This window comes from Cibotium barometz, chromosome 39, assembly GCF_041138505.1.
Source record: "Cibotium barometz isolate CiBa-2024 chromosome 39, ASM4113850v1, whole genome shotgun sequence".
In the NCBI taxonomy this organism is placed as follows: domain Eukaryota; kingdom Viridiplantae; phylum Streptophyta; class Polypodiopsida; order Cyatheales; family Cibotiaceae; genus Cibotium; species Cibotium barometz.
This window is the reverse complement of record NC_141084.1, coordinates 16,995,814-17,013,279: the sequence shown is the minus strand read 5'-3', so window position 1 is coordinate 17,013,279 and position 17,466 is coordinate 16,995,814. Positions and strand designations below refer to the sequence as shown.

The 17,466-nt window shown below is 46.2% G+C and overlaps 1 protein-coding gene and 1 long non-coding RNA gene across 3 annotated transcripts in view; both read right to left on the bottom strand.

The window, feature by feature from the left end:
- Positions 1-3,944: 3,944 nt before the first annotated feature.
- The window catches only part of LOC147615797 (putative polyribonucleotide nucleotidyltransferase 1, chloroplastic), a 116,434-nt gene continuing 102,912 nt past the window's right edge, over positions 3,945-17,466 (bottom strand). For both annotated transcript variants that reach the window (XM_086778405.1, XM_086778406.1), the window contains 7 exons: positions 8,344-8,417; positions 7,997-8,104; positions 7,822-7,916; positions 7,528-7,591; positions 5,126-5,179; positions 4,992-5,033; positions 3,945-4,655 (listed from right to left, as the gene is read on the bottom strand). In XM_086778405.1, coding sequence (XP_086634531.1) covers positions 4,536-4,655; positions 4,992-5,033; positions 5,126-5,179; positions 7,528-7,591; positions 7,822-7,916; positions 7,997-8,104; positions 8,344-8,417 — 557 coding nt within the window. In that variant the 3' untranslated portion in view covers positions 3,945-4,535. The remainder of the gene's footprint in view (positions 4,656-4,991; positions 5,034-5,125; positions 5,180-7,527; positions 7,592-7,821; positions 7,917-7,996; positions 8,105-8,343; positions 8,418-17,466) is intronic.
- On the bottom strand, positions 5,460-7,167 carry LOC147615798 (uncharacterized). Its single transcript, XR_015262639.1, has 2 exons — positions 6,279-7,167; positions 5,460-6,177 (listed from the first exon to the last, which is right to left on the bottom strand). It is a non-coding gene; the product is annotated as an uncharacterized LOC147615798 (long non-coding RNA).

Below are 17,466 nucleotides of genomic sequence, written 5' to 3'. Positions count from 1 at the left end.
AAAGATCTCACTCTGAATCAAGAAGCTGAGCTTATCGATCTCCTCAAGGAATATAAGGATTGCTTCGCCATGGACTTACCCCATGATATGAAGGGAGCACCTATTGAGGTTATGTAGCACACAATCCCACGGTACCAAATGCTAAACCTGCCTACTATCAGCAACCTTATCTAGTGAATCCAAAGTATGCTAACATTGTTAAAGAAGAGAGACAATCTCATCGAATGTGGATTCATTTATGAAATTGAACATTCGGACTGGGTGTCACCCATTGTGGTTGTACCTAAAAGAATGGGAAATTATGAATATGTGTTGATCTCAAAAAGGTCAATGCAGTAAACAAGAGGAGTCATTACTTCTTGCCATATTCAGAGCACATACTCAAACGAGTAACTGGCAAGAAAGCATGTAGCGCCTTGGATGGGAATTCATGATATAACCAAATTTCCATTGCTTTTGTTACATAACACGGAGTTTACGCCTGTAGAGTTATGCCGTTTGGCTTAACAAATGCACCAGCCACATTCCAATGGCTTATGAACACTACCTTTAAAGATTTTGTAAGAACGTTTCTTGAAGCTTTCTTAGATCATTTGTGCATTCATTCGTCACATGGAAGGAGCATTTATCCTGTTCATGAAAGGTATTTGAACGATGCATACTTTATCGCTTATCTCTAAACCCATTCAAATGCCAATTTTGGGTTAAACATGGAGTTATCTTAGAACATATAGTGTCCAAAAATGGGATTTCCATAGATGAGAGTAAAATCAAAATTATCTTGGAATTACTCTCATCGACGAACTATAAGGGAGTCCAAAGGTTTATGGGACATGTAGGCTACTATAGGCGATTCATCCTCTTCTATCCCGAGATTTGTACAAGCTCCTCATTATATTCGAGTGGAAAGAAGAATGCCAACAAGCCTATGACAGGTTGAAGTAAACTTTGGCTAGCACTCCCATACTACGAGTGCCAAACTGGGATGTTATCTTCCAGGTTGATATTGATGCTTCTAGCTTTGCAATTAGATGCGTCCTAGTTCAACCACGTAAACATAAACTGGACTACCCCATAAGTTTTGTGAGTCGACAGTTATGTGAGAATGAGATGAATTATACCACCACAGAGCTTGAAGGTTTAGGAATGGTATATGCTAAGAAATTTCGACATTACCTTCTAGATAATAAATTTTGTTTTCTATGTTGATCTCATCAAGTCTTGCTAAACCTTCCTCCATATAGGAAGAATCACTAAGTGATTATTGATTCTTCACGAGTTTGATTTCACAGTGGTGGTATGGCCTGGCTGATCATCTATTTCGTGTACCTAATGGTAAAGCACCAATTGGAATAGATGATGATCTATCGGATGCTACAGTGTTTAAAGTTGAGGCTATACCAGAGTGGAGTGAGAAAATCATTAACTTTCTAGCTAATAGTTTACCAGAGGTAAAGAAGTTAAGGAAAGATCTAGCAAGGAAGTTTCTTAAATAAGCAGAACCTTACCAATTGATTGTTGAAACTCTTCATAGAATTCATAGAAGAGGTAAGGATAGCATTTTGAGACGTTACCCCTAGGAGGATAAATACTTGTACATCATTGAACAAGCACACAAAGGGGAAGTAGCTGGTGGAAAGTTAGTGGGAGATGTTACAATAAGAAAACTACTCTAATCAGGGTATTGGTGGCCCATACTCTTTAAGGATTGTGCACTATTTGTCAAAGGATGTAACGAGTGCCAACAATGTGCTAACCACAAAAGAAGGACATAATGCCCTTGCACCCTATTAAAGTTCTATAAATCTTTATGGAGGACTCTAGGACATGCCCTGAGTGCCTACGGGGATCCATGTGACTATATGTGACTATCTGGAAAGTGCATCCACTAACGTTCAGACTACATCGAACTATGCTTGGATAATATAGTGTGGGGCTGATGGTTTGCCTGCAGATCATACGAGAGAACATCATGACCTGGGCCTCTCAAATCCTTGCCAATCCTCATCGGATAAATCTGCCCCCTAGAAGGCTGCTCCGTTCATCAAGGCTGATGATGAGGGTGTCAAAAAGCCAGCCCTTTGTCCTGGGCTCTTTGATATGTTCCTGAAAGCACTATCGCTCAAGTAAGCTCAAGGTTGCATATCCCGGTGTCACCTTGGCATGTGCTGCGAGAAGCATGGTGAAGCGTGGGCCATTGAAAGTGACACCAAGGTAGACATAAGATGAGCCAATCTCCACAAGATCCCCTCTATATATGAAGCTCAATCTAGATGTGAAGGGGCGGGAAGTATTGAAGACCATCACCTTGGTTTTACCGGTAAATACAAAGGTTCCAATGAGTGCAGAGGTCCTATAAGGCATCCAACTGTCTTTGAAGCCCCTTGGCTGAATCTAGGAGGACGACGATATCATCTACATAAAGTAGTTTTTTGAGCCGGGATCAGAAGTGAGCAAGCTCGTTCTAAGACTCGAACAAAGAAACGCTTTTGTCATTAGCTTGGTCATCTATGTCGTATAGACGGTTTCGCTACTTCCTGAAAGCATGACCTCGGAAGACTGAATAAAGTTGTATGGGGATCAACACACTAGCCAACGTGGGACCAACCCTGCCTAATCCGTGAGTGCAGCTCGAGATCTCATCAATGTACAGAGGCCAAAAAGAGTGGTTGATAGAGGGCACCCCTGCTTCACGCCAATAGTGCTAGAAATCTCCTGTGATGTACCTCCTAGGGCTCTCACTCATTCGGTGACACACTCATAACAGAGGGTGATGATGCTCCAAACCATGTCAGATGGGACTCCTATCTCCTGTAGACGATGTAGGAGGCAGACTTGGGGTACAGTATCAAAAGCTTTGGGAAAACCCAAAAAGCAACAATAAATCCTTTGATGTCGTGCATTACCCTCCTTGATGATGGCGCACACGGTGAAGATGTGGTCAAGGGTAAAGTAGCTCCTCCGAAAGCTTGCCCTTCCAGAGGCTTTGCATCCATGTCTCTCTACAAAAGAGCTGAGCTTTGCCTCTAGCACCAATCCATAGAGGTTGGCCAATGTGTGGCCAATCATGAACGTTCTGTAATTATTAGGATCAAGTGGATCTCCGACTTTGAGGATGGGGGTGATGGTGACGGTGTTGGTGGACCAAGAGGGTGGAAATTCTTCACAAAGGGCTCTATTGAACATGTAGGCTAGTAGGGGCACCAGGGTATTATTGGCATGCAAGATGTACTATGCAATGAGTCCCTCGTGCTCCTACATAGTCTATGAATGGCCTTGAGGACCATGCCCTTTGTGAAGAAGGTGGAGGTCATGGGGCGGGGATTTGGTGGTGGGGGTAGGGATGGTTGATGGGGGATATGATAGAGGGAACGTGCATAGGAGTGCCATGTGTCCAAGCAGCTGAGAGAGAGAGAGAGAGAGAGAGAGAGAGAGAGAGAGAGAGTCTGCTAAAGAAAGTAACTTTTACAAGGAAGCAAAAGAAGGTGGAGGAGTGACAACGTGTCTTCTCACTGCATGGAATGAGGAGGCAGCCACTTAGAGGTTGCAACTCTTGCTACTAAACTTTGAATTTAAACCCTCATGCACCATCCCGCTTCTTCTCTTGTCCCAAAATTTGAGAGTCCTTTCCTTCATATAATTCACATTTCAGAGAGGGAAGGCCTTGTCATGTATCCCACAAGCCTTGAGGTAAGCAGCACCCCTCTTCCAATCATCTGTTGTAACATGCCAAGTAGTATTCAAGTTGTTACTGATACTGACAAGGGAATGTGTAATCCAAAATCCCTGTAAGATGTACCATCACTATTTTAAAGCCCTGACCTTGACAACAAAGCGTGGCATTATCAAATGATGTTTAGACTCTTCTTAGCGGCAAAAACAGATACTTTACATCCAAAATAATTTCAATACAAATTCAGAACTTTAGCAATAACATGCTGGTAAAAACTTTAAATTTGGCATTGTGCCCTCTCATAATTGATTATTGGAGAGAGAAAAAAAGAGAGGATAACCATACAACACTTTAAATACATCAAATATAAAGTTGCAGTTCAGAGTTCTTTCCATGAAAGGCTCTGCCAAAAAATAGGCAAAAGTACAGAGTAACAAGAAACTTACAGTTCACACTGCAAGTCTCATGCAACAAGGCACTGCAGACCCTCTGTCAGTCATATCATGACTCTCGGAAGAGATTGGCAAATATATATGTTTGCCAAGAGGGGGGGATCGAATGTAACCCACCAGGAACTCCTATTGAACTTCTCTCCACAGCATAAAAAATGACACTAGCGCCGAAGATACTGCTGCTACATTGCTTTCTACACAACTAGTATCTTGAATATACAGTCCATGGAGCCACAGGCATAGCCCACAACGAGCTGAACTGTGTACACATTGTTGCAAGTGCTTCATGTCTAAAAGATCGAGTCCTTTCAAGTATGCCCCCATCAACTGAAATGCTTGTAGACGCCTGTTTTCTGGACCACCCAGATGCAGGTCCCAAAGGTGGGAATGCTCGCAAGGTCCATGGGTGCTTAGACATCCTTTGATGCACTAGATATTTCTATGTTTTTGTGCGCTTGTTTCTGTGTGTCTGTTTTCCCCTCGAGCAACACTGCTCGATGGCTTAATCTCAATTGCCCTTTCGCATTGATCTGCAATACACGATAATTATAGAACTACTTTAAACCTATATGCAAAGCATATGCCAGGACAGATCAATGCAATCAACAGATTCTATAATATTGAACGAAAGTACAGTTTTATCTACAGCCCTTTTTCTCTAGAAGGCAGTACTAGTCTAAGTTCCTATGATCCTATTTACTAAAAATCCATATAAAGCTCAGCCATTTCACAGCCTTTTCAAGCGTGTACATGCACACGATCAAATCTGAACAGGACCACTATTGTAGATTTAATGCAAGGTATAGCCTAATCTTATACCATTCTCTACTTTAGCTTCCAAATATAAGCATGGTTTTGCTACTAACCTCTATGAGCTTGACATCAAGCCGATCTCCAACTTTCAGAAACTGCCCATCAGCACAAATGACACATTGATAAGACTTCGTCTGAAAATGAACACCAAGAGTGATAACCTGGCAGGGTTACAATTGGTACTTACATCTTCAACCTTCGCTAGTCTTTGGGTACAAACCTCACTTATGTGACAAAGTCCCTGTACAACATGCCAACATTTCACTCTAAGCGAGAGATGATGTGTAAAAAGCAGCACTCTACCAAGGGGCTCACATTAAATAGTAGTCATCCTGCATAACAAGCAAGACAGGGAATGCAGTAGAAAACAAAAACTCTCAAGACACGCTTGCACTCTTCAGTGCATGACATCCATTTTAAAAAAAGGCAAACATCTGCCTATGAAAGGGAATGCAGTAGAAAACACAACTCTTCAGTGCATGACATCCACATTAAAAAGAGAAACATCTACCTTTGAAGAGCTACGAAGTATATTTTGAATAAATTGAGAATAGGAAGGTATACAGCATACAAAACAATTTGAGTTGGCAGCAGTCAGCACACAGCCACATAAGCAGTCAATGCCAAGTTGCCAAGATAGGTTGTTAATAGTGAGCCAATGCCTGTTCATCACCTGCATACGCTCTACTAAGAACGAAGGATAAAAGAGCTCTTCTCTCACTTTATGGTAGCGTGGCTAAGAAGATGGAGTGCTGTTTCTTTCACACATCAGCTGCATTGACTACCTGCTTGCCATGCACACTTCCCTCATGTATCACAAGATGCTTCTTCATATACACATTGTGAATGAACACAATGAAGAAAAACCTAATCATGCTCTAAAGGCTATCAATATATTGAGGTGACTAGAAGAGCACAGTTTGGTAGCAGGATGTCTTCTATCAAATCTCACCATCCAGTGTTCCATCTAAAGATATTGGAGGCCCTACCTTGTCTGGAGTGGACCTCAGTTACCCCTTTTCAACTGACCACTATATATTCCTTCTGTATATTTTTCAAGGTTTTTATCTGAAATGAATCAAAATAAGGAGCTTAGATGGTGAATGTTAGAAAGACGATGTAAAGGAAAGAAATCCTCGAAGCTCCACCCTTGAGAAACCAGTCAAATCGTAATTTGGGATGGTTGCTGTGCAGGGCCAAAAAGGGTCTCACGTAGTGTCGCAGCCAGAGCTCTGCACTCTGCATGATATACAGGTACAACTCTCAGGTGATTAGCGGAACCAGGTGCAAAAAGATGACGGATTGTAATTAAGAGGAGATACGATTACGTGATTAGCTACCTGATTTGAGCTTAGAGACTATGTTCGGCAAGTCTGCGAGTGCCGATGCAATGATCTACTCTGCACAAGATCCCACTGCGTGTGGCTGCTGTGGGCTTGAACTTGTGAGGGTGAAGATTGCGTCTAAGATAACAATTATCTTATTCTTGCTGATCTATAAAAATCTCACAAATAGAAGGGGGTGTCAAGGCCTGAAGTTTTTAAGGATTACTCACCCTTATGTTGATGCCCTTGAATTGATACATTGGCTAATGTTTTCCGGTACTTGAAAAGGAGTACTTGCAACAATAAGAAAAAGCAAGAAAAGGAGCTACAGTCACTCATGGGCCATCACTTCCCCTCCTTCGTGCTATCCTCCACCTGCCGTCTCCTTGGCCCTCATATCCTGCTGCCGCCCCCAGCCTGTACGCTGTCACTGCTGTCCTCTGCCTTCGCACTGCCCCGGCCACCATCCTCCTGTGCAACCCTGCCCGCTTTCTCCATCCTCTCACGCCCCCACCTCACTGCCTCCCCATTCGCGCAACCCTCCGACTCCTCTCCCGGCTTGGAGCCCTTCCCCTTTACCGCCTCCCGCGGTCATCTCTACCCGTTTCTGCTGCTTTCCTCCTCCTTTCCCCCTCCGCCCAATCCCCGCCTTCATTCTTGCCGGTTCATCGTCCCTTTTTCTCCCGCTTCCTTCTAAGCAGGTTTTCGTGCTCGGGCTGTTGTTCTTTTAGCGAGTGTCAGCTCCCTTTGGTCTTGACCTCTTCAGAAGGACTCCATGGCAGCCGCTCCGTCATCCCCAACTGAGGTCACAGCCCCCTGCCTTTTCTCCGACGTGGACCTCCAGTTTGTTGGGGGGGGGGAAAACAAGAAAAGAAGGGCAAAAGCAAAGCATGCTTAACATCTGCCCCTTCTCATATTTGACAGTTTACATGACCTCTTTTCTTATCAAGGTCTTGTTTGTTGGCACATTAAAGCCAATCCAGCCTGAACATTTATTGATGTTGTTACTAAATTATGAGAAAACACCTCCTAATTCCTGTTACTTGAACAGAAATAGCTCCCCTCAAGAAAAACACGAGGAAAACTTCAAGAGTAGAACATCTTATGAAGGACATGTTATTACAGAGATGGGGGAGGATAAGCATGCATGTACCTCAACAGATTTATAAGACTTACATCACAGATTTCTTGTAACACAACGCTTCTCCAAGAGTTATGAGAACAGTGCGCAATAAAATAAAAGTGATCCAAAAAAGCATGTTACCTCCCGGCCTGGAGCTATTTCCAAGAAACAGCCAAAAGAAACAATTGATTTTACAACACAATCCCTGTTCAAGCATTGCATTGATTTAGCAAAGAGAAAAATTACTAAATATTGAATCAAATTTCCTACAAAAGGCATATTCTTTCTTTTCCAAACTCATGCTCAAACCTTTAAATCATTGACTGTCTTTGAGTATACAGGTTGCTTTCTTTAGAGCATAAGAGGTGAAAACTTCTGTAACTAAAACATAACGAAGCAGTACTCAAAACAAAGATAAGCAATACGTCACCATGCCTGTAAATTGTCCCAACACTAGGTTCCATTGTTAGCCCCAGGATTTTGGATTTTGCACTTTGCAAGCTTTGGGAAGACCTAGCGAGAATTCTAACCTGTTCAAAATGACATGATAAGGCACAATCAACAATATATAGTCACTCAAAGCCCCAATAGGCACCAAAGAAAGGCTTACAGAGCCGTCATCTTCTAGATCAATGGAATCCACCCCAGATTGTTCAATAATAGCTCGCACTGTTTTTCCTCCACTCCCTATGACACCATTGATTTTCTCAGGCTCCACCTGTAAAACATATCAAATAAACATTTGCAAACTCTCAGAGCTAACACTTATTCATGATTGAGACAGGTTTCAACACCGGGTTCTCTGAAATAAAGGAAAAGCATCATTTTTCTTTCTGGAAAAATATATTTTCAATCCCTGCTACTCATTTGGAAGCAGCACTCTACCACACCCGACTAAGAGACGAACAGATATTGTTACGGTTCATAACACAAATACAACTTTACAGAACGAGATACCTTCATGAACTCTATTAAAGGAGCATATTTGGAGAGTTTTCTTGCCGGTGGTGGCTCACACTTCGCCATCTCCCCTATACCAAAGATTCCCAAAAACATGATTATCTCTCTCTCTCTCTCTCTCTCTCTCTCTCTCTCTCTCAGAAATGGACACGGGCGCAGGTGTGGGCACGGGCACGGACACACACACACACACACACACACACGGACGTGGACGTGGGCACGGGCATGGGGAGCACAGGCACGGACGGAGATGGGCACAAAGACACAGACACGGAGACGGGCACGGGCAGAGAGAGAGAGAGAAAGAGAGATGCGGACGCGGACGTGGACACACAAACGGACGCGGAGGAGTATAGGTGGGGGCGGGGACACGGACGGAGATGGGAGCACGCAAACGCACACATACAGAGAGAGACACACACATAGACACACAAGCACTCGTGGACACACACGCACACACACACAAAAAAACAAACATGCGCATGTGCATATGAACATTCACTAATGGGAAGGGGTTTTCTTTTAATGTGCTTTCTCAAAACACACAATGCTGATTTTCTCAAAATGTGGTTCCATTAGTCTGATATCTTTTTTCTCCATGGTTTATCTCTGATTTGGAAGAAAGTACTTGTTTGTGAGCATTTTTTTACTTATTGCCTGTGTCTTATCTAGGAAGATTTGTACTTGGGGGGCATTGATGAAGGAACATTTCTCTAAATATCTGCCAGGTATTCATTTATTCTGCTTGCCATTTCCCACATTCATACTCTGAAGACTTTTTTGCAAGTAAAACACATTTTGGAGTGTGATCACACATTCTATGCTTTATTACCCGGAAAAAGCAGGAATATTATTGATTTAATGTCCTTTAGGTCAGTACCTAGTGCCCTAACGATTCTATTGAAAAGGGGAAATGGCTGGTGTGGGCTGGAGCAAAAGTGTGGTGACAGCATTGAGCTCAATCTCTTTTCTCCTCATTTCTCTTCTCTTCTCAATTTGCATAGAAGATAATCGAAAGATTTGGTCCAGCTATTTGAATGTGCAAAAAAATTACAGCACCACCCACGTGCTCATTCTCACACAATCATCCTCCCCATGTTTTTAACTCGTAATTATGTTTGGCCAATCTTACTAGCTTGTCTCTCGGACGATGAGATCACCCTCCAACATCATCCCAAGCGTTGGCCTAGATAATGTTCATCAAGGTCATCTTGGGCCCCAACTCTCCACTCTTGATCTTTCTACCTCTATCCACCATCACGGCCCAGCTTCGTTTTGCACAACTCAGCCCACATCTCTTTCCCCTCCACTCACCTCTACCACCAAGCCTCCTTGTGGATCCCTGCCTCAACATGGTTGGTCTGATGACGAGTGCAAGACCACATGCCTACACATCTTAAACGATAAGGCAACGAGATAAATCACTCGATGCAATACGCAAAGGACATTCCCATCATAAACGAGGAGGCCACCCATTTTTGTCACTGTTTGGCCGCCCAAGTAGCTCTCCCCTATTTCGTGCCAAGGTATAGGAGGCTACAGAGCTTTGTATTGAGGCCAGGACTCATGTCACCTACGGAAGGCCAAGACTCGTGTCACCTACGGAAGGCCAGGCCTCGAGTCACCCGTGGTGTCGCCAGGACATGGAACCCATAGTCAAGGATCCCAGTTTAGGTTTCCCACTGAGCTACTTCCGTGCTCGGGAAGACTTGCTATTTTAGAGGTTCCAAGAAGGAGAGATATATGCATTACATAATGCACCTGCACGCATCTCTGCTTGCTATTTCCCTTGTTGCTTTTTGTGAAGGTTATATATATATAACCTTTACAGTTCATATTCATTAAAGTCGGGCACCAACCATTGTCCAGTGCCCAGGGCCTAAGGGTTGCAAGTTAGCGCAGCCCAACCTTTGGGCACCTTTTTGATCATGTAAACACACGTAAGTGTGTGTGTACACAAAAAGGAGGTGCCCACCTTGGTTTGAGGGGGCTACACTGTGTGGCACACAAGGGTTGGACCCCTCCACCTCCTGCCTACCTTCCATGCACACAACTGCCTCTCTCTTTTTCACTCATTGGAGGCTAGCACATCACTTCCTGGCTCCTCCATCTGAAAATCGACATGGACAAGTCTTCTCCCTTGCTGCCGTACAGCTGCTGTACTGTTGTACTGGACTGCATCTGCTGTACCCGACTGCAGTACTATACCTGAACTGTACCCAACTGCTGTACTGTACCTGCTGTACTGTACTTGCTGTGCTCAACTGCATCACCTGTACCTGCTGTACTCGACTGCACCACTTGTACCTGCTGTGCTGTACTGGTGCTGTACCCGACTCCTGTAGTTTGCTGAAAACCCCCGTGCACCCCTACTGTACCTGCTGTACAGCCCACTGTACCCACAGTACTTGCTCGAAACCCTACTGTACCTGCTGCAGTCCATTCTAACAGATGTACCTTCTGGAAACGCTACTGTACAGTCCAGTCTACCGGTTGTACTTACTGGAAACCCTTCTCCGTACTTGCTGTGCTTACAGTAGTACTTGTTGCACAAGTGTGCTTGCTGTGAACCGGCTCTGCGTGTACCTGTTTGAGTACCTACTATTGGAAACCGTGTACTGGTACATGTTCGTGTACTTGTATGTGTTCAAGTTTGTGTACTTGCACTAGGGAGGCTTGAGCCACGGTCTTTGCAAGAGTGTGAAGCCAGGCTCTAGTACAGGAGCGTATGTTCGTGCATGGTCTCGGAACGACCGCTTTGCTTTCACTCCCCTCCAAGTGTATGAGATGGTAGCCAGGTTATTTTGACTCTTTTGACAAGTCTGGCTTCAACAATATACTCCCGACACACCCTTGTTTGGGTAGCTTTTCTTCATATTTGCATTTGCATTGGATTATCTACTTCAAAAGCCCTTGAAACCTTGTACACTAATTAAAATACTCCAATAATATACTTCAGTATTCAGAGGGGAGTCGGCCCGTTCACGGCCCGAGTAGTGTACTCTGCAATGCTCGTCTTTTGCAGATTATCTTGTGCACTGATGTATCTTTCAGTTGTTTTGTGCATTGTGGCTGTTATATTTTAAGTGTTGACACGCGCGTATTATTCACAAGACAATGCCCAACGACGTTCACACCTAGTTACAGCAGTATCATAGCATGGTTGTTTCCCTCTTCTGAGTTACACTAATTAAAATACTCCAATAATATACGTTCACGGCCCGAGTAGTGGTGTACTCTGCAATGCTTGTCTTTTGCAGATTATCTTGTGCACTGATGTATCTTTCAGTTGTTTTGTGCATTGTGGCTTTTATATTTTGATTGTTGACGCGCGCGTATTATTCACAAGACGGTACCCAAGGACGTTCACACCTAGCCGGTGTAGTTACAGCAGTATCATAGCATGGTTGTTTCCCTCTTCTGAGTGGGGAAATGGTCGTTTTGACATTGGGCTCCAAGTGAACAATTGTCGTACACTATAGACAGCCATGCACACACTGGGCAAGGGCCTAGTTCACATGGCCAACCAAGTCGTACACATACTTCTAATGCCTTGGGTAATAGGCATATGCACACAAGTTATGTGGAGGAGCAAACACATGTGGGACAACTCTCTCAAAGCCAACAAGGAATGCATGAAAATAACCCAAATTGTTTGCATATCTTGAAAGTACATGTTATAAGCTTTCAATCAAGCCAAAGAGCACCTGATTGAGAGTTCATTTTGGCCGTCAACTCTACAAGGTTCATTTTCCAAAGAAGTCAAAATAGAGTAATATAGCGCCTTGACCGGGTCAAACTGGAGTTGATAGTTGATTTCTACATCACTTCACACCTCTACAATCGAAAGATTTCTTCGTCAGACTATTCCTTGGGGAGAGAACCATTTTTGGTTTTGCCGATGGTGCCAAAACAATGAACTAATTGTAGGGCTACCTTACACAAAGAGGGGATGGAATAGCATATACGTGGCTATGGACCCCTAACAAACGTGGCACATTTTGTTCTTTCCCAAGCCACGTATTTGCCATCTCTAGTTGCAAAACAATTTGTGGATCATGTGTTTAAGTTGCATGGGGTACCGGAACAAATTGTGAGCGATCATGATGTGAATTTTATGAGCTCATTTTGGAGGACATTGTTTGAGATCATGGGGATTGTTTTGACACCAAGCACCGCTCATCACCCCGAGACCGATGGGCAAATCTAGAGTGTGAGTAACTTATTTGAGGCATTATTGCCATGATACACAAGGTGTTATGAGAGTATTGGCATGTCACCTCATGAGGCACTCTATGAGTATTAAGTACATATGCCAATGATGGTTCAAAAGCAAGAGGGAGTGAATCCTAATGCAAAAGAGGAGATGGAAAAGATGGATGCCCTCTTACAACAATGCTAGAGTTATATCAAGCAAGCTCAAGAGATGAGACACTATGCAACTGCTCATAAGAGGACATTGAAATTCAAGGAAAGGGATTGGGTCTTCTCAAGAATTCCCAACACTAGATATAGTACTCTTAAGGGAAACACGACACCAAGTATCTCATCAATATTATGCGCCATACAAGGTTTTGAGCCCTGTTTGTAAGGTTGCTTACCAATTGGGCTTCCATTACCTTCAAAGATTCATGATGTGTTTCATGTATCACATTTAAGGGCATACCATGGGCCAAAAGTTCTTGTGCAAGATGAGCTACCTCCAATGGATGAGGAGGGGATGATTGAGTATGTACCGGAAATGATTTTGCGCACAAGAAAAAGGGTCCTTCGCAATCGTGTATTGGTGGAATACTTGGTCAAAGTCTATGCAGTCATGCGCTTGGAACTCAAAGCGCTCCACCCCCCCCTCTGTGATCTGCATTGCCTACACCTCCTTCCCCCTTCCCCGCAGCGCCCCCCCTTGTTGCCCAGCCCCTTATGCGCACCCTCGGTCCCATTGTCTACTTGCAGCCCCCTCTTCCCCGTTATCCCGCCTACGCCCCCCTGATCCACCTATGCCCCTCCCCTCCCCACCCCCCCACCCCGCTTTTCGATTCGCCTACACCCCCCCCCCCTTCCCTCCTCGCTTTCCTCCTCTATAGCCTCACCGCGTACCCCACCTTCCTCCGGCTTCTTTGTCCCTTTCGTCTTCATTTGGCAGCATCTTCAGTTCTTGGGCATTTTTCATTCGGTAAGTCTCGGCCTCTTGTGGTCTTCACCCTCAAGAGGACTCCATGGCAATCGCTCCGTCATCCTCGCCCGAGGCCGCTGTAACTTGCTTATCTTTCTCTGAAGCGGACCCTCAGCTCCTCGCTACGACTGTTGCATCCTTAGAGGCCTCCACTCTAGTATGCAAGATTGTCGGTAGCCGCCTTGCACACAGACAACTCAGAGATCTTCTTCAAGCTTAGCTTCCTTGGTGAACCTGCAACCACGTTAGGTTCGACTTGCCACCAGCAGCGTTAGATTGAGTCATGCAATTGAGCCCCGTTGCATTGCGTACAGCCAAGCCTTCTGTGCATGGTGGCAACATGGCTTCGACTCCGCATGCAACCCACTGGCTGGCGTTTCAAGCTTTCATGTGACAGTCTCCTTCCCAGGCCTTAGGAACGAATACCTTCCTCTTCTTGCGGTAATCGGTGGAGCCATTGGGAGAGTGATGAAATCCCCTCCAGTGCCGCTTCGTCCCTCCCACAAGCGGCCATGATTCCATCCCTTCGCATATGTATTCCCTTGTCAGAGACAGTGCCTCATGTCATGTCCATTGCTTGCCTTCGCGGAGACCCCATCATTTAGCGAATGAAGTACCCAGGCCTTCCTGGGCAAGGTTTCATTTGGAGGCAGATAGGACACCTTGGCAGAGCTTGCCCTTAGCGCCGGTCCAAAAAACGTCTCCGATGCCCCCCCCCCCCCCCCCCCCCCCAAAAAAAAAAAACTCCTCCCAACGGTCCTCATTCTGATCTTCATCAAGGGATAGAGAGAGGGGCAGTCGAACACTAGGACCTGACCCCGAACGACTCTCCTGCCGGAGAGTGGCAGACCATTGGCCCGCACCAGGGCTCTCAGAGGATTACCGGAGCAGAGCACCACCACCGCGTGCGTCAAGCTAGCAGAGTATAGGAGAATTCAGTTCTGTCATAGAACCGTTTAGAGCATTTATCACAGCACCTACCTGTCGGCAATAGGCCTCCTCCAATCAATGTGATGGTCCCTCCGGCCCCTTCCGATTGGCAACCGTTACCCCGTCGAGACGACTCCTCCCGTTCTCAGTTTCCAGTAAGGCGAGCTAGCCCTGCTAAACCCCCGACGAGCCCCTCCCGGCACTCTCCCTATCCGATGGATCACTCCCGGCCACTCCGATCTCCCTCTTCTCTGCCTCCTCCTCCTCCTCCTCCCCCCCCCCCCACCCCCCCCTCCTCATCCTCGCCTCTGACTCTTCGCACAGCACTCCCCCCTTGCCATGTCCTCTTCCTCTGAGCCCACACTCCCCCCTCCCTCCACCTCTCTAGAGCACTCCTGTCGCCCTCCTGCAACCCTGACCTAGAGCGGAGAAAGCCGGAAAGCTTTGTTTGCTGCTTGATTCATCGATTCTGGAAGCCGGTAGAGATGACCACCGCCGCTTCCCTAGTGAGGTCTCTCACACCAGAATTCTGAGGTGGGCCCCTAGGATCTTGGGGCTGCCTGTGGATTATAGTTTGTTCCGATGGAAGGAACTGATATTTTTGAGGAGACAATTGTTCCCATTCGGATCTATGTGGTGTTTCATCATTCTAGACCTTCTACGCCAAAGAGTGGCGCGATGGTCTTCTCCTTTCCCTCGAGTGCAGCACCCCAGGGACAAAGTGGGATTTGGAATTGGTCGCATCTCACACTATCTTTATGATCTACGCATCATCGACGTGCTCACCCACCTTTGGCCCCTGGCTAGGATGGAGCTACGAGGCTCAAGCCATAGAGATCAGGACGGGAAGGTGGTGTCCTCCAACCTGGAGGTGCTGCTCTTTGTGTTCAGGTACTCCCCCCCCCTCTTACAGATACCTCCATTGTCATCGATGGAGTTGAGTATGCCTACTCTCGCGCTTGGACAGAGTGACTAGGATCCGCGCCCACTTGGCGCGCCTTCGCCCCAGGACTAATTGCAATTATTCCCCATCAAGACCCACGCCCAAGACCTCGAGTAGAGGGAAATTCCGATAGTTTCACCTCCCACAAAGATTGATATGCTGATAGCCTCATGGAACATTCAAGGTTTAGGGGGGCCTCAGAGCTTTCAAAGGCGAGGCATCCTTAGAGAAGAGCTTCACAGAGCTCCAATTGGGAGACCCATCGACATTCTTTCCCTCCAAGAGCACCATCTTTTAGAGGGCCGTACACGCTGCTGCAGGAACATTTTACCAGGTAAGAGCCACACTTTTTGGTCTCCCTCTTTCAGTCCCTCCGGATGCAGGGAGGAATTTGTATTTCTGTCAACGAGCAACTCTTGCCAGCAGTGGCAGGCTTAGGTGTCAGAATTCTCTAGGCGAGCGCTCTGGGTTACCATTATTATTGGAGAGGACTGCATGGGCTTCCTCAATGTTTATGCCCCGAATGCCATAGCAAGTAGAGCCATCTCTGGAGCACAGTCTGTCAGGTCCTTCCTCACGCTGACCTTTTGTGCATGGGTGGAGACTTTAACATGATCGAGTCATCACAGGCCAGACTCAGAGAAGGCATGGCTACAGTCTCAAGAGCATACTACTCTGTATGGGAGGAGTTGATCCTGGCACCTAGGGGGGACAAGACCCTTGGAATCTACCAGAGTTTGGGCGCAGCCCCAGGAGCCTCTGCTTCTCGTAGTCGGATAGGAGGAGCACCGGCCCCAGCCTCTCTCGACTTCACAGGTTCTATGTGGATGAGTGGGCTTGGGGTCGCGGGAGCGGGAGCATGATCGACATCTTGGCCAGCACCACTTGTTTGGATCACGCCCCAGTTATTCTGTCCTTCGACGAGATCCCTAGAGGCAAGACAAGCATGCAAGCACTAGGATTCTGGAGTCCAGACAGCCTCATACAGGACCCCAAGATCTGCAGCACAAAAGAGCATATATGGGCGGGACTGTATTTTATCCCAGGCTTTGCCGTGTGCACCTTGGATGTAGGCCTTGGTGAGACCAGCAAATTTTTACAGGAGGCAGCACATGGCAGATTGAGGGGATTTCGTGAGCAAGAGCGGAGGCTGAGGAGGGGTCTTGCTTCTCTCCAATGGCTTCACAAGAGTTCCCTCGATAGCCTGTGGATTGAGAGTCATCTTGCTCCTACCCGTACAGAGAGCAGATCCATCGAGGAGAGGAAGGCGGAGTACAAGTACCATGCGAGAGCTTCCTTTTGGACCTAGAGGCCAGAGATAGTCACGAAGGACTTCATTAAGCCCCCATAGGCAGAGAGATGGTATTCGCAAGTTGCGTGGCTAGGATAGAGCTATTGTTTCTAACCCCCCCCCAACATGTGAGAACATAGCCACTGATTTTCTCCGATACACTTGATTCGTAAGGAGGGTGATGACAGATTGGAGATCCGACGGTGAAGACCCATCACCGTTTTTAGGACCGCCTACAAGATCCTGGCCAAGGCCATGAACCGAACACTTCAGCCTTTCCTCCCTAACTTAATCCATGACAATCAGACAGGTTTTGTTCAGGATCAGAGCATTCCGGACAACATCTTCACCCTCTGGGAGGCGACAGCTACGGCCAGGATGCGGCAACAGGACCTCATAGTGCTCCTCCTAGACTTTGAGAAAGCTTATGATAGGGTTGATTGGAGCTTTCTGGAGGGCACAATGCACTTGATGGGGTTCCCAATGGAGTGGATCCGTGGTGTTTAGGCCTTTACTCAGCCTCTGACTGTCAAGTTCTCATCCTGCAAGCCTGCGGCGACAGATTCCCCTTTTCTCGCTCGGTCCAGTAGGGCTGTCCACTGACACCTTACCTTTTCCTATACGTCGCCGAGGCCATGAGCAGTTTCCTCTCAGCTCAGTAGATGGGGCTCCAAGGATTGCATCTTCACTTCTGTACTCACGAAGAGCTGCTCGACTCAAAGTTTGCAGATGACACAGTACATACCAATCTGGAGATGTGGGGACTCTCCAGAGATACGTTGA